The 15,722-nt window shown below is 42.6% G+C and overlaps 1 protein-coding gene and 1 pseudogene across 1 annotated transcript; both read right to left on the bottom strand.

Annotated features, from left to right (window-relative positions):
- The window catches only part of LOC138143156 (beta-1,4 N-acetylgalactosaminyltransferase 2-like), a 29,575-nt pseudogene extending 14,687 nt beyond the window's left edge, over positions 1-14,888 (bottom strand).
- On the bottom strand, positions 1,122-14,798 carry LOC138143155 (uncharacterized). Its single transcript, XM_069064360.1, has 4 exons — positions 14,635-14,798; positions 7,801-7,887; positions 7,148-7,199; positions 1,122-4,750 (listed from the first exon to the last, which is right to left on the bottom strand). The coding sequence occupies exon 4, from the start codon at positions 4,267-4,269 to the stop codon at positions 2,857-2,859; it is 1,413 nt and encodes a 470-aa protein (XP_068920461.1). The 5' UTR covers positions 4,270-4,750; positions 7,148-7,199; positions 7,801-7,887; positions 14,635-14,798; the 3' UTR covers positions 1,122-2,856.
- Positions 14,889-15,722: the final 834 nt, after the last annotated feature.

Genomic DNA, 15,722 nt, shown 5'->3' with positions numbered 1-15,722 from the left:
GAGAATGATTCATTTTGTCTTCTATCTCTCTCATTTTGCTTTCAAAGTTCCTTTTGATCTCATCTAGGAGAGCCTTCTGTGCTTGGGATCCATTCCCTGTTGAAGTCTCAGCTATGGGTGTGGAGTCCACATTGTCTCCCTCTGAGGTTGGTTCCTCCCTCTGAGGATAGTAGGACTCCAGAGTCTTTGTCTTTGTAGTCTGCTTTCTACCCATTTTGAGGCAGTGTCCTAGCCACGCCCTTCCTCTAGGATCCCAAGCCTTTGCTGTAGAGGGTTTTGCCCTGGGGCAAGAGTTACTATATTTTCAGGGTCAGAGGGGGGGTTTGGAGCAAGTGGGGTTCACTCTGTCATCCTTGTCTTTGGAGGTCCTGAAAGGGGTTTTTTTTTTTTTTTAAAGATTTCTGGGCTATGAAGTGGTAGCCCCAGGAGTGTTTGCTGTCCAGTATAGGGGCCCCTGTATTTGCTTCTTACCTTGCTCTTTCCAGTCCCAGCCCTTTGGTGATAGGCCTGGTAGTGGACCTTGTGGTTGGTGGGAAGACTTGCCCTCTGAGTTGATCAGGCCCCTTCCAGGATTGCATCCTCCAGCCGCGCCACGCCTTCCTGCACAGGCCGCTGCGCCTTCCCCGCCTGCATCCACTGCCGCTGCCGCCGCCGGGCCTTCCCAGGCTGCGCGGGCCTTCCCAGGCTGCGCGGGCCTTCCCAGGCTGCGCCCACCGCGCTGCCGCTGCCGTGCCTTACGGCCTGCGTCCACCGCGTTGCCGCCGTGCACCTTCCCAGCCTCGAACCTCTCACTTTGTCCTTTGTGTCTATGTGTTGATAAATCTGGAAACGGCCACAGCTGCTGCTGATCTGGAGTCCCTCCGGCCAATGGCTGGTCGGTCAGGCCCGCCCTGGGGCTAAAGCCTCGGTGTGGGGCTGGACTCGGCTCCCAGAGCGCTGCGTTGGCCGATTCCTGCCAGCCTGCCGGGCTGTCCTCAGCGGGAGTTTAGCTTCTCTGAGTCATTATGTGGGTTCTGCAGCTCCAAAGTGTGTTTAGAGTCCCCTTTTTACATGGATTGGGGAGGGTGGAAGCCGGAGCCGCGGGAAGGTCTTGCTTCTACTCCGCCATCTTGGCTCCGCCCCCAACAACTGCTTTTCAAAAGGTGTATACTGGACTCCAGATGAAGGGAGTTTCCTACACCAAAATCCCAAAGGTACATTTCGGCTTTGTTGTTTTTGCCATAAGCTCCAGTTTGCATAATCATCTTGTACAGTCACTTGCAATTCCACTGGACCATTCTGCATGGACCACAAATCTAGGGCCAATTGTATGGCAGCCTTGGCTTCGTCAAAAGCTTTACTCTTCTCAAGTCCCCAATCGAATTCATATTTCTTCCGTGTGACTCTATATAAAGGTTTCAAAATCTGTCCCAAATGTGGAATGTGGTGCCTCCAGTATCCAAACAATCCTATGAACTTTTGTCCCTCCTTCTTATTGGTAGAGGTAGGAAAATCCTGAATCTTTTGTCGGGCTTGAGGAAGAATCTCCCTTAGCCCCTTGTTCCATTGTATACCCAAAAATTTCACATTTTGAGCTGGTCCTTGAACCTTTGCAGGGTTAATTTCCCACCCTTTACTTTTCATATGCTCAATTAGAAGGGTCAAACTCCTTTCCACTTCTTTCACATCTTTTCCCTGTATCATGATATCATCAATGTAGTGGGTAAGCTGTATACCAGGTAGCTTTCATTCATCCAACTGTTCAGCCACAATCCTGTGACAAATAGTGGGGCTATGTATGTACCCTTGTGGCAAGCGGGTGAAAGTATATTGTCTACCCTGCCAAGTGAAAGCGAAGTGGTCCCATTGTTTAGGGTCTATTGGGATGGTGAAGAAGGCATTTGCCAAGTCAATAACTGCATACCAAGTCCCATCATATTTCTGGATCCTTTCTATTAAGGTGATGGTATCTGGAACAGCAGCATACAAAGAAGGAGTCACCTTATTCAACTGTCTATAATCCACAGTCATTCTCCATGTCCCATCTGATTTTCTTACTGGCCAGACAGGATTATTCCATCTTGTGGTTGTAGGGACTAACACTCCTGCTTCAACATATTCCTTTATAGTAGTGGTAATTTCATCTTGCCCACCTGGCACACGATACTGTTTTAAAGTAATTACTTCAGAAGGTTCAGGTAAAGTGATTGGGTCCATTTTTAGTTTTCCCACTAAAACTGTATTAATTCCTATCTTCCTCACAGCAAATTGGTATCTTCCTTCAGGTACATTCAGAGTCATGCCTCTCAATACATCTATTCCAATGATGTATTCAGGAATGGGTACAACCACCACAGTATATTCTTTCTTAGGTAACTGCCCAATTTTCATTGTTATTTTAACTTGTCTGGCTGATATTTCAGTGCCTCCTAGACCTGTGATGGTAATAGGAGTTCCATGTTTAAACTTATCAGGGTTTCCATAGATAAGTGTGGCCTCAGCCCCAGTATCAAGCAGTGCCCTAGTCACAGTAGTTGATCCATTCTTCCAATATATTGTTAAAGAAATATGGGGTCTTCAATCTCTTCTGCATATTTCTTTTATCTGGGCTGGAGCTTGGCCTATCTCCTATTCCCCCTGAAGGTGGGGCAAACTTGGATACAAAGATTCAGATTCAGAAATACCTGCAGGGGTGGTTCCTGCTTCCCTGTTCATTCTAATGCTAAGTACCTTTTCTTGGTACATCTTATGCAGCTCTTCAGTTGGAATACCATCTATTCTTCTGAAGTCCACCCCAGCTCTTAATAGAGCAGTAAACAGTTCCCTTCTTGTTGGTCTATTTTGTCTCTGAATCCTCTGGCTGTTTACTCTTCTCTCTCAAGGCAATTTGTCTTTTTCCCATTCCCCTAAATCGCTTAATTGTGAAATCTTATCCAGCACCTCTGAAAGAGGGTGCCCTATTTCTCCAATTAACAGAGTCAGAATTAGGTGCTTATATGCAGGAGGAGCTGTCTTCACTATGATATTTCTATGAGGAACTCCTAGGGGGGTATCATAATATGCATTTGCATCTCCGATCAGGATAGCAGTTTTCATTACCTCCTCCTTTAGCTTTCTCATACAGTCTCTAAGTGAGTACCAGGGTCTGTCTCCCCTAGGCCACATAGATTCAGTAGGATATTGCTTTTTGCATCCTTCTGCAGCTAAAGCTAGCAGATTAGTTTTGTTATTTCCTCCTTGCATATGGTGATCCCTAAAAGCCTGGTGTACAAAAGGATTCTGACCGATACTTATGAATTTTAAACAGTCCTCATTGTCCAGTGTTATTCCTCTGGCGCCTTCATCTGTGATTCTTACTATCCAAGACACTAAAGACTCCCCCATTCTTTGGGTAAATCTACTCAATATATCAGTGATCTCCTGTTGAGTGAAATCCTCAATTATCTCCCTGGACTCTGTTTTACCTCGGTGGTTCTCCTGTCTTCTTCTTCGTATGGGGAGAGCTTCTACATTAGAAGACTCCTCATCTAACCTTGCCCCATTCTCCTCACACACATTCTCCTGGAAGCTGTCAGGGCAATTCTGCCCAGCCTGTACAAAAGCTGCATGCACATTCCTTCTGCTAGTTTTTTGCTTCCTTTTAGCTACATGAACAGTAGCTTGCTCCTGGACCACATGAGTCCCTCCAGTTTGCTCTTCTGAGTGCTGTGACACAGAAGAATCCTCAGGCAAACCAGCTGACTCCCTAGCCATCCGAGCTCTTTCCTCCAGAAGCTTATGCCTACTTTTACACATAAGGCGATAACTTGTTAGCAGCACCCAGCCTCTCCTGCACACTCCTGCCAGTTCTTTGCCTGGTTCTATGGGTATTGCTTTCAAACATCTTTCCAAATCTCCAGGTTCTCCCTCTTTTAGCCTTGGTTCCCAGTTTTCACAGGGCCCTGTGCTTTTAGCCCATTCTCTGGCTAGAGAGGAATAAGGCAAATCCTCCCATCCTGGAATAGCCATTTCTCCCTCTAAAGCCCCACTGCTTCCAAATAGAGGCCTGACATTTTGTGATCCCATCCTGCTCGCCAAATGTATCAGCAATGCCATATTCACAATGCCTATGGAAATTACAGATATGCTGATATAATTATCCATCCCAAAATACATCATGCTTGCCATATGGGGGAATAAGCTAGAAAATTTATTAAGATACCAAAAGACTGAGTCCCAAAACCAGAAAGTGAAAGCCATCAGAGTAGTTATGAAATTGGCACAGGTAGATAAAATAGAAAACACCCACATTCTCAAGCCTTTAAAACAGAACAGGCTACCTCAGGCAAAGGTCCTCCTCTCCCCACTCACAGCAACCACCCAGCATCCAGGAAGCGTGCTCCCAGCAGCTCTGGCCCCTGGCAGTCCTCAGCAGGAGTCCTTAGCAGAAATTCTGGCTGACTCAAAAAGGGCTTCGCGCTGCTGTCGCCGCTGCCTCTGCTGCTGCTGCCACCATCGCCACCACTGCTAGCCACCGCAGGAACTCCAGCTTGGCTTCCGCTTCCTCTTGCTCTGCCCCTTCCTGCTACGTCAGCAAGTCCAATGGGGCATGGAAGATCTTTAAATCCCATAACCCTTAAAATTGGTCAGAGTCCTTGTTCCTTTCCTACCTCTTCTTGTTGGTTGTTGGAGCTGATGCTAAAATAACAGTGCTTGGTCTCTACCAGTTTTTTGTCTGCCTTCTCTGTCTGAGCTACTCCATTTTCCCCTTCTAGGTTCATCCATTCCCTGTCTGAGAGGAGGAGATGAAAAGAGAGAGCAAGACTGCTGAACTTGGAGCCAAAGGGACCCAGGTTGAAATCCTAGCTCTGCCTCTTCCTGCCTGTGTAGTAATCAACATGACATCAGGCACCTTGTTAAGTCGTTATTTCCTCATCTATAAAATAGGAAGGAGGTTGGACTAAGTGACCTTTAGGGTCGTTTCCATCTCTATGATCCTAAGCAGAATAAAGATGAGATGTGTCACTTGCAACTGGAAGGAAATCATCCCAACTCCTACTTTTCACATGATCATTCTCTCCTTGGCTCCCCTTTAAAAAATCTCCTCCCCCGCTTTCTTTATTAGGGACACAAGTCAGTATTCATCAACCCTACACATTTATTAAGTACTGGGGATACAAATGCAAAGAATAAAACTATCACAACTCTCAAGGAGTTAACATCCTAACATTCATATATTTCATATATTCATTTATTTAAGGAAACAAAGGGACCTCTAGTGATTAACTCCTGAATTGTATTTTATATTATTTCTTAAATGTTTTGTCTTGATAAGTCATCTCCCAACAGTCTGTAAGCTCCTTATAGGCAGAGGTCATGTCTTAAACTGCTTGACCCAAGTAAATTGAGATGGAAGTCATGGAAGAATTAAATTCCTCAAACTTGTTCCTATCCATATTTTTACATGTATCTCTTTGCTCATATCTCAAATGCCTTCTCTGCTCCTGACTGAAATTCTATCCATCTTTCAATACCCAGCTCAAATTCCACCATGAAGATTTCCATGATCTCCACCCTCTCCTTCCCCAGCAAGATGGTGAATTGTTTACATGGTGTTTTTAGCTCTACAAAAGCATTTTCCTCACAATAACCCTGTGAAGTTGGTAGAACAAGGATCATTAGCCCAATTTTCAGAGGAGCACACAGGCTTAGAATGGTTGAAACAATCATCCCATAGGCACACAGTTTGTGTCAGAGGTAGGATTCAAATCCAGATCACCTGACTCCAGATCAGGATCATAGACATGGAACTGTCCATCACCCATGCCACTATATGCCATGTTGTGACACAGCACCATCTGACTAAATGAAGAAAAGTGTGTGCCAATAAGTGCTCACTAAACATTTGTTACAAATCAGACAGGAAGGAATGAAGAAAAGAAGAAGGGAGGGAGGAAATAGGGAGGGGACAAAGAAAGAAGGGAAGGAGAAAGGGAAAAAGAAAAGGAGGGAGGGAGAAAAGAAAGGATGGAGGAAGTAAGGAAGAAGGAAAGGATGGAGGAAAAAAGGAAAAAGAAGGGAGGGAGGAAGGAAGGAAGGAAAGAAGAGAGAAAGGAAGGAAGAAGGAAAAGAGGAAGGAAGGCAGAAAAGGAAAAAGGAAAGGAGGAGAGAGGAAAGAAAGAAAGTTTGGGAGGTTGGGGTAGGAACAAAGGAGAAAGAAAGTTCCTCTTACCACATCCACCCCTGTTTTTTCCAGAACATCCACCAGAACCTCAATCTTTATCTCTGGTGAAAAGAAAGTCATCATCCACCCATAGCAAGTACTTGGTAGTAACCTGAGAAAGGCCTATGCTTCTTCCAGCAAACCAGCCCTGGCAATAGGAACAGCAGAGTAAATAATAAAAGAAAACTAAGCAATAAAATCATCTTCAGCCCCTCTCACCACAAAGATGAGAGGAAACTATTTCTGTTGCCAGGTCAAGTGGTGGGGGCGGGGGCTGGGAGGCAGGAATCATTTATTCTTTGTATCCTTTCAGCTCAGTCTCTAACCTAGAGAGCTACTAATGCCTCTCAGAAGCAGCCATTCACTTTGCTGGCTCCAGAGCCAACAGGCTTTTGCCAGGACTGCTGGACTTGGATATGCCATTGCTGACTCACCCATGTAGTGTCTTTCCTTTTCTTTACTTCTGCTGCAAAGCAGATGTGTCTTTTCTGCCCCTATTGACCCCTGCACTCCAACTGCTTCTTTTTTCAAACTTCCCATCTCAGAAGGCTACCCACCAATATGAGTCCTTGCCTTGTGATTCCACCACCCTGCAACTAGATAGAAACCAAGCAATTTGAGAGGCAGTGTGGCAAAGTGGAAAGGCCACTGGCCAAGACTTAAGGACTCTGATCAATGTAGAGCCAGGATTACAGAGGCTTGATGGGGAAGCTGCTACCCCCCTCCCGACAGAAAGGCAATGGATTCAATATACAGAAAGAGATTTTTTTGGAGATGATCAATACAGGAATTTATTTTGCTTAATTGTGCATGTTTATTATAAAGGTTTAGTTTTGTTTTCAATGGGGCTGGGATGAGAAGGAAAGAAAACAAATATTTGTTCATTGAAAAAATTCAAAAGAAAAAAAAAGATTATTGGCTTTGGAGTCAATGGACCTGGGTTTAAAACCTGTCCATATCACCTACCTGCGTGATCTTGGGCAAGTCACTTAACATCTCTGGACCTCAGTTTTGTCATCTGTAAAAATTAGAGAGTTAGGGCAGATAATCTCTAAGTGCCTTCTAGCTCTAAAATTAGGGACTTTGATAGAGATCTAGAGAATCTTGTCCACCCCTCTCCAAAGGAGACTTTTATTGCTGCTCACTAGGGAGGCAGAGAAGGGAGTACATGTAAGGCTGGCCACTCTGTGCTCCTCAGAGAGGGAGTACCAGATTATAATTTTATTTATCTGTACCCAAAAAATATTGCTGATCTAGGGGAAATGACTTTTTTCTTGGGTTCATTTTTGATCATTATCACTTAAAGAGGAAGGAGTTCTTCCAAGCTTACATCTTCAGATTAGATTATCACTAAAATGCTAGTTACACAAAAGATCATCATAAATAGTGAATTGTGAATAAACTAATTTATTGGAGCACATAACAAATGGAAATCAGAAAAGTTATGCAGATAAGGATATCCCAGAAAACACACAGAATAAATGAACTCCTTCACTGGAAGCAAAAAACATCTTGACTCAATTGAGAGGTTGAACCCCTTATCTTTCCCAATGGGAAATTCCCTAAATTATCTAAGAAAGCAACTTGAAAATCAGGGTTATGTTAAGACATGCTCCTACCTGCTGCTTCCCAAAGTCTTCTCCTTCCCTCTCTCCTCCACCTCCTCTCTCCCTGAGGAGAGTCTTGAACCATATGTATCCTTTTCCCTAATACAAACAGTAAGTAATTATCTGGAATCTGGAATCATGCCTACACGGCAGCAGACACTTACTCCTAAGCAACTCATTTTGTATTTCCGAGGAGTGTCCCTCTGCATACCAATAATCATAAGAAATGAAATCATGGTAATTCTCCTCAGCCCCTCAATAAAAAATATCTGTTGTCCTTGCAAATCACTTCAAATATGCAGGTACAGCTGGGAGTACACAATATAAAACATGCATTATTATGTTTACAACTTTGTTGTAGGCAACCATCCCAAAAGACTGATGCATTAGGTGCCCAGTTCCAGCTAGGCAGTGCAGTGGATAGCAAACCAGGCCTGTAGTCAGTAAGACCTGAGTTCAAATCTATCCTCAGACACTTACTAACAGTGTGACCCTGGGTAAGTCAACTTAACCCTGCTAGTCTCAGTTTTCTCATCTGTAAAAAAAGCTGCAGAAGGAAATGGCAAATTGCTATAGTCTTTTCCAAGAAAACCCCAAATGGAGTGACAAAGACTCAGACACAATGAAAATGACTAAACAACAGCTTAACACACAAATTAAAATTGCTTACAGCATAGCAAACATAAAGCTCACAAGCAAGATCATAGTACAAAATATCATTTTGCAAAGTTGCATATTGTAAAGCAATGTATGGTAGTATTGTTGCATATTGTAAAGCAGTGTATCGTATGTATTTGAATGTATAATATACATTCAAATACATACCATATGGCAACATATTAAAATTGAGGGGATGCCCATCAACTGGAGAATGGCTGAACAAGTTGTGGTATATAAATGTAATGGAATACTATTGTTCTATAAGAAATGATGAGCAGGATACTCTCAGAATAAACTGGGAAGATTTGTATGAACTGATGAAAAGTGAAACGAGCAGAACCAGGGAAATACCCTACGCAGTAACAGAAACACTGTGTGATGATCCACTATGAATCACTTAATTTTTCTCAGCAACACAACAATGCAAGATAACTACAAAGGACTTATGATAGAAAATGCTAACCATATCTAGATAAAGAGCTGATGGACTCTGAAGGCAGAGCAAAACATACTTTTTTCATTCTCTTTATTTTTGTGGTTTTTTCCCCTTTCACTCTGTTTCATCTTTTCACAAATGTAACTAACATAGAAATGTTTTACATGATTGTACATGTATAACCTATAGGAAAAGGAGAGGGGAGTGAGGAAGAGAGAAAAATTTGGAACTCAAAATTTTATTAAAATGAATATTAAAAATTGTCTTTGTATATAATTGGGGGAAAATAAAATACTATTAAAAATGCATACCAGATAGTATCATGTTAGAGTTGTATACAGTAAGTCAAATAACTAATATGTAAACATATAACACATAACATTATATGTTGAGATTTCATACCACATACACATTATATACATCAATAGGAAATGACTGACTGCATAAGTAACCCTCTCTAGGGGTTACTTAAGGCTGCAAATCTATTCTGTGAAGTTTGGATTCAGTCAAAGGGCCACACTTGAGGACCTAGAGTGCTGTCACCAAGTATGACCTTGAGGCTGCAGGTTCTCCATCAGTGGCCTAGTGACTGGTCAGATAGCCCTAGAACTTCTGTGGCACCTCACTGTTAGTCCTGTATCTTCATCATCCTAAGGCCCACTGGCCTACATATCCAGTCCTGGCGTAGTAGATGGGCCAGGTTGAATGCCACCATTTCCAGTCCCTAGTTTATCAGGCTCTGTAAGTAGCCACATTTCCCTTTGGGTCTATAAAGGTAGAAAACTAAATGAGCTGTCTCTGGTTTCAGTCTGCTCTTTCCTATTTGAGCAGAGGTCTCCCCTCATTCTGGGTGAATCTTGGAAAGTTTTCTAAACACTCAAGAAGACACCAACATGCAGTTTCCTCTTCACCTGTGTGATCCTTCCCATTGAGTCCTTGTTTGGCACTGACCATCCGCAGCTGGTGAATGAGCTCTCCTTAGAGGTGCCTTTCACTCCTCTCCATTGCTTTTATCCTCCTGGTTATCAGAGAGTGCAACTAACTCCCTCATAGGAAGCTGCAATGCACCATCTTTGCAGGCCCTGACCTTTCTGCAAGACTATTTTGTAGACTGGTAGGTTACCCAATCCTTCTACCACTTGACATGGAGTAGTTGTCTATGCCAGCTTTCCACTAATTTGTCACTTTCCTTTCAATGGACACCAAGATTTCTTGGTTGACCTCAACTCCCTGGTTAGAGTTCCTGACAGAAAACTGTAATGTCATACCATCATTTCTTACTCTTTGTCCTTCTGAGATAATTCCATAATTAGGCTTTAGAGCCTCTTTTTTTTTTACTTATTTCAGTTTGATGATGTCCTATTTGAGTCTCCACATTTTTTCCATCATTTTAGATCTCAAAAGCACAGGGCAGTAGCCCAAACCATAAGTAATCAGTGTCTCCACCACCTCTTGAATCATACCTATGCAGCAGCAGACAAAACACTCCTGAGCAACTCATCCTATACTTTTAAGGAGTGATCCCTCTAGGCAACTGTGACTATTACTCAACCTCAATAAGAATGGAATGAAACCTATAGTATCATTCCAGGTCACATTCCATGCATGCACTAGAAAGGCCATATGCTAACTCCACTGAACCTTCTGATCAAGCCTCAGGGTCAACAGGATGTTCAGGAACATGTAATCAAAACTCTCTGCATGTCTCTTTCAGCCTGGTATGGCATATTTCTATACATCTCAATTCCTGCCAAGTCCAACACCTGCTTGGACAGCTTGATTCAAAATCTTGACCCTGAACTGTAGGAATCCTGACAGGGAATCCATATACAGAAAAATACTTCTCCCACAACACTTTGGCTAATAGAGAAGCCTCCTGGTTATTAATTGAGTAGGTCTAGTTATACCAGGTGAAGTGATCCATCACCCCTAGCGACAATGCTTATATTATCCCTATTCCCTTCCAGAGACAAGAAGTCTATGGACATTAACTCCAAAGAGCTTTTAAAGCTTATGCACTACCCGGTGAATAACCTTCCTTGAACACAGTGAGCACTGGTCACATCCTCTATATGTACATCCCCTGCCATCATGGGCCAATAGAATCAGTTCCACACCATCTATAGAGTTTTCCTGTGGCCCATGTTTCCACTGTGGACATCTTCTGTAGCAATGGAGCATCTTGCTTTCAGTGGACCAGTTTGCTTTCTTGGATCTTATGTAGAGATTAGTTCACGTAGGTAGAAGTCAGCTTCAGTCTTCCAACCTAGGATCACTAGCCTTAGAAGTGAAAGGGACAGTAGAAGCCTTCTTCCAATCCCTTATTTCACAGATAAAGACACTCAGGTCTGAAGTGGTTCACTTAGTTCCCCTGATTGTTGTTTTGCCTTGTTCATCCTTGGTTCCCAAAGAGGACCAATGATGTCACAAGGGTGATGTCTTGACTTGCTTGTGAGGCAGAGTTGTACAAAGTCATCCTGAGGTCATGTGGGCAATAAAAGGCAGCGTTTGGACTTAATGTAAGGGCATCTGATTCAAATTTCATCATTTTTTCCATTACACTGCTCCCTCAGCTACAGAGTGCCCTCCAGACATTCTTGCGACCCCTGAGGATGATACCCCTGATTCTTGGCCTGTATTACATCTACTAGATCTTTATTTTATAGCTGTGCTTGCTACCAATTGTACATCTCAATTGCTGCAAGGAGGATTAGGTCAGTGTTATTTTTAATCCCTATATTAGCACATTCTCTAATGGAGGTCACAGTCTCTCAGGTTTGCTTTCTGACACGAGTGGCCTTGCTCCCTGTATATTTCAAATTTCCTTCCTCCCTTCAATGACTATAACCAAGATTTCTCATGTGCCTGCCTATGGGATAGATAAAGCATCTGTGTCCATATCCTCCCTGGCTGGTGATGTATGCTGAGTTCATAGTCTGGCAGCCATCCTGATACCCATCTCTGCTGGAAGCATCCAACTTTGTGCTTGTTAGGATGTGTTCTTGTAAAAGGAAGCTAAATTAATTAATTTCAATTAAGCAATTGGAAAAAGCAATGGTGATCCTAGAGAACGAATCAGGAAACACACCTCCCCCTTCCCAGCAGAGAAGTAGGGAACTAAGTGGGAAAAATAGCATAGATGTTGTTAGATACAATTACTATATCAGATTTTTGCTTATTCTTCTTTGTTATAAGGGAAGGAAATTTTAGTATGGACTAGGGAAAAAAGAGGAGATATCTCCTTTTCCTGGGGAAAAAACCAACTATGATGTGATGACAAAAGGCATTAATAAAATGTATTTAAAGGAAAAAAATATTATGTCTGTGGATTGTTGTCAGACCATATGGGCATTTTAATTGCCTAATCTGCAAGAAAAATCACTAAAGCAGAGAGCTCTGAGCCAATGGCACTTTATTGAAGAGTTCATGGTCCCCTCTAGTGAAGTGAACCTCAGACCTTCTTCATGATCTGAGATGTCCCTGGTCCCCAAGACCTTGTTTTTATATGGTTTGTTGCCTAAATATTCAACAGAGACATGGTAAAATACAGGATCTCATTGGCTGATAGACCTTGTTCTTGACAGCCAAAAATGACATATCAGCAGAGAGGTCATAGGTTGGGTGAAGCACAGGGCATCTTCACTAAATGGTCATAAGATGGTCACCTGCTCATGATGGACAAGAGAGAGTGGTCCAGAGAAAAAAGCAAATTGGGGAATTTTCCAAAGTATCAAGACATCCCACCTATGCTGAATTTGGACTTGGCATTGGAAACTAAGTCATTCACAGACATTCATCTTACAATTTTGCTGTTACTGTGTATATATCTCCTGGTTCTGCTCACTTTGCTCTGTATCAGTTCATGTAAGTCTTTCCAGATTTTTCTGAAATCACCTTGCTCGTCATTTCTTATAACACAATAATATTCGATTCCAATCATATACCACAACTTGTTCAGCTATTCTTGAAGGGATATTCTGTCTATGGGGCTGTTAAATGCCTGTCTTTGATGCAAAGGACAGTTCCATATGGAAATGGGTTAAGGGGAAATCACTAGGGTATAAAAACAAATAAAAAGAAATCTCTCAAAAATAATCAATGGAGTCCAAGGAATTTCTCCTGATGAGCAATGCTTGCTGTGCCCCAGCTATCATGAAAGGGAAATGAAGCCCTAAATACATTTTTTCCTTCTCTCTTGCCTACGCCACCCAAGTATTTTGTTGATACTATTCTTTTCTTAGTGATCCTCAGAACCCCATCTCCCAGGACTTTAGCCCAGTAAGAGATACAAAGAAAAGCCTTTAGTACTTAGATACTTTATTTCTTCACTCAGTTCATAGAAATCAATGCCTGCTCCCCCACCCCACCCGAGATAGTGTGAGCTTAGCGAGAGGACACTCCTGCTCAGACAGTGGTTGTATATTTATCTAAAAGGTGATACTAGCCATCTGCAGCATGGGGAAAACAGGAATGAATGAAGGTGGAGTTTTCTCCACCTTGGATGGAGAACCCAGTCAAACTTCCAGCCCTCTTGAGGCAAGTATTCTCCAAAGGATGGATCTGACATGGTGTGAATCTCCACAATATCACACATTCTTAGTGGTCACATACCAAAGGGACAGAGATAGGGACTGGATCTATGATTTCATTAGTATAGTGTCAGTCAGTCAAAGAGCATTTAATAACTACCTACTATATGCCAAGCACTATGCTAGGTGCGTTACAAATTTATTTCATTTGATGCTCACAACCTGGGTAAGTAGGTGCTATTATTAGCCCCATTGTAGTTGTGAAAATTAAGACAAGAGTTTGAGAGACTTGTCCAGGGCTCATGTAGCCAGAAAGTATTTGAGACCACATCTTGACCTTCTATCTTCCCAATTCCATGCCCATTGTTCTCTCCACTGCTCCAGTTAGATGCCTACGATGTTCTGGGCATTATGCTAAGTGTTGGGGATACAAAATAAGGCAAAAGACAGTTCCTTCTCTCAAAGAGCTCAGAGTCAAACAGGAGAGACAACATGTAAACACCTATGGATAAGCAAGCTATACACAGGATCAATTGGAAATAATCAATAGAGGGAAGGCACTTGAGTGAGGAAACAACTTATAGCAATGCAGATCAGCACATTCTCCACAACCTACAGTTCTGTAAAGTTCTGAAGCACTGAGAAGTGGGATAATAATGATAGCTAACATTTATAGGGCACTTTCTATGTGCCAGGCACTGCACTTAGTGCTTTACAAATATCTCATTTGATCTAGCACTTAGTACAATGCCTGGAACATAGTAGGCACTTAATAAATGTTTATTGATCAATTGATTGATCCTCACAATCCTGGGATGTCAGAGCTATTATGACCCCCATTTTACAGTTGAAGAACTGAGTCAGACAGCAGTTAAATGACTTGCCAAGAGTCACAAGCCAGTATGTGTCAGAGACAGTACTTGACTTCAGATCTTCCTGGTTCTGAGGCTGGTTCTCTAGCCACTACATCGTACTGGTGTCACATGTCAGGAGCACACTAAACTTCAAATTCCAAGAGAGATCACTCCCAGATTGTCTGTATCATCAATGAAGGTATTTCAGTGTGGTATCTTTCCTAAGAAGAACAAAGGGTGCTGGGTCAAGCAGAGGCATGACCACCCTTCCAGCCCCTGGTCTGTACACATATACATGTGTCCAAACATACATCTTACCATGAAACAACTGAATCCCACCCACCCATAGGGCCTCACAAAAACATACCTTCACAAGGGCATGATGTAATGTTCCACATCACTGTTCTCAGTTTTCTCTGGCTTCTCACTCTCATCAGTCACAAGTACAGTCACATCTGGGTAGTGTTTTTGGATGCTCCAGATCAATGTCTGAAGCTTGTGGAGTCAGAGGAAAGTCTTGGTTGTGATGGTCACCAGGGCACTGAGCTTCCTCTCTAGGGAAGGAAACAGATGAAAAATCAAAGCTCTCTTTTCCAGGAAGCCTCCCACAAGTGGCTTCATCTGTCTTTCTTGGCATCTGTGCTCCACATCTACTCAGTGTCAGAGGATTCAGCATGCACGCTATTCCTTTACTGAACTGTGTATGGAGGCTGTATGTCTCTTTTCCCTATCACATTTAGAACTCTCTCAGAATAGGGATCTTAAGGAGCTAGGTGGAAAAATGGATAGAGTGCTGGGTTCTAGTAAGTCAAGCAAGCCAGATTTCAAATTCAGCTGTAGCCCTAGACAAGTCACTTAACCTCTGACTACCTCAGTTTCACCAACTTTTTTTTTTTGGAGGGGAAGGCAGGGCAATTGGGGTTAAGTGCCTTGCCCAAGGTCACACAGCTATTAAGTGCTAAATGTCTGAGGCCAGATTTGAACTCAGGTCCTCCTGACTCCAGGGCCAGTACTCTATTCACTGTGCCACCTAGCTGTCGCAGTTTCCCCAAGTTTAACATGAGAATAATAGGAGTACCACCTCCCATGATTATTGTGAATATCAAATAAGATAATATATGCAATGTTCTTAGCACAGTAGAGGTTTTTTATAAATGTTTGTTTTCCTTTCACGTGGACAGGTACTATTTCATGTTATCTTTGTATCCACAGTGCCTGGCATATAATAGCTGAGACAGGCAGAGACTAAGTGACTTACCCAGGGCCGCACAGCTTCTAAGTGCCTGAGTTTAGATTTGAACTTGGATCTTCCTGATTCCATACCCAGAACTTTATTGAACACACTACTTAGTTGCCTCTAAGAACTCCTCCAGGAGCTTACATTCCCCCAGGCACACAATAAGTACATATAGAATTCTAAACAAAATATATACAAAGAAAAGACAAGGTAATTTC

This window comes from Petaurus breviceps, unplaced genomic scaffold (genome assembly GCF_028583685.1).
Source record: "Petaurus breviceps papuanus isolate PSGF00001 unplaced genomic scaffold, PetGlider_PUasm1.0 90630, whole genome shotgun sequence".
NCBI classification, from domain to species: Eukaryota; Metazoa; Chordata; class Mammalia; order Diprotodontia; family Petauridae; genus Petaurus; species Petaurus breviceps.
This window is presented reverse-complemented; position numbering and strand designations above follow the sequence as displayed.

Excerpts from the sequence above, each read along its gene's own strand:
- LOC138143155 (XM_069064360.1), bottom strand. The coding sequence starts at position 4,269 with ATGTGGGTGTTTTCTATTTTATCTACCTGTGCCAATTTCATAACTACT.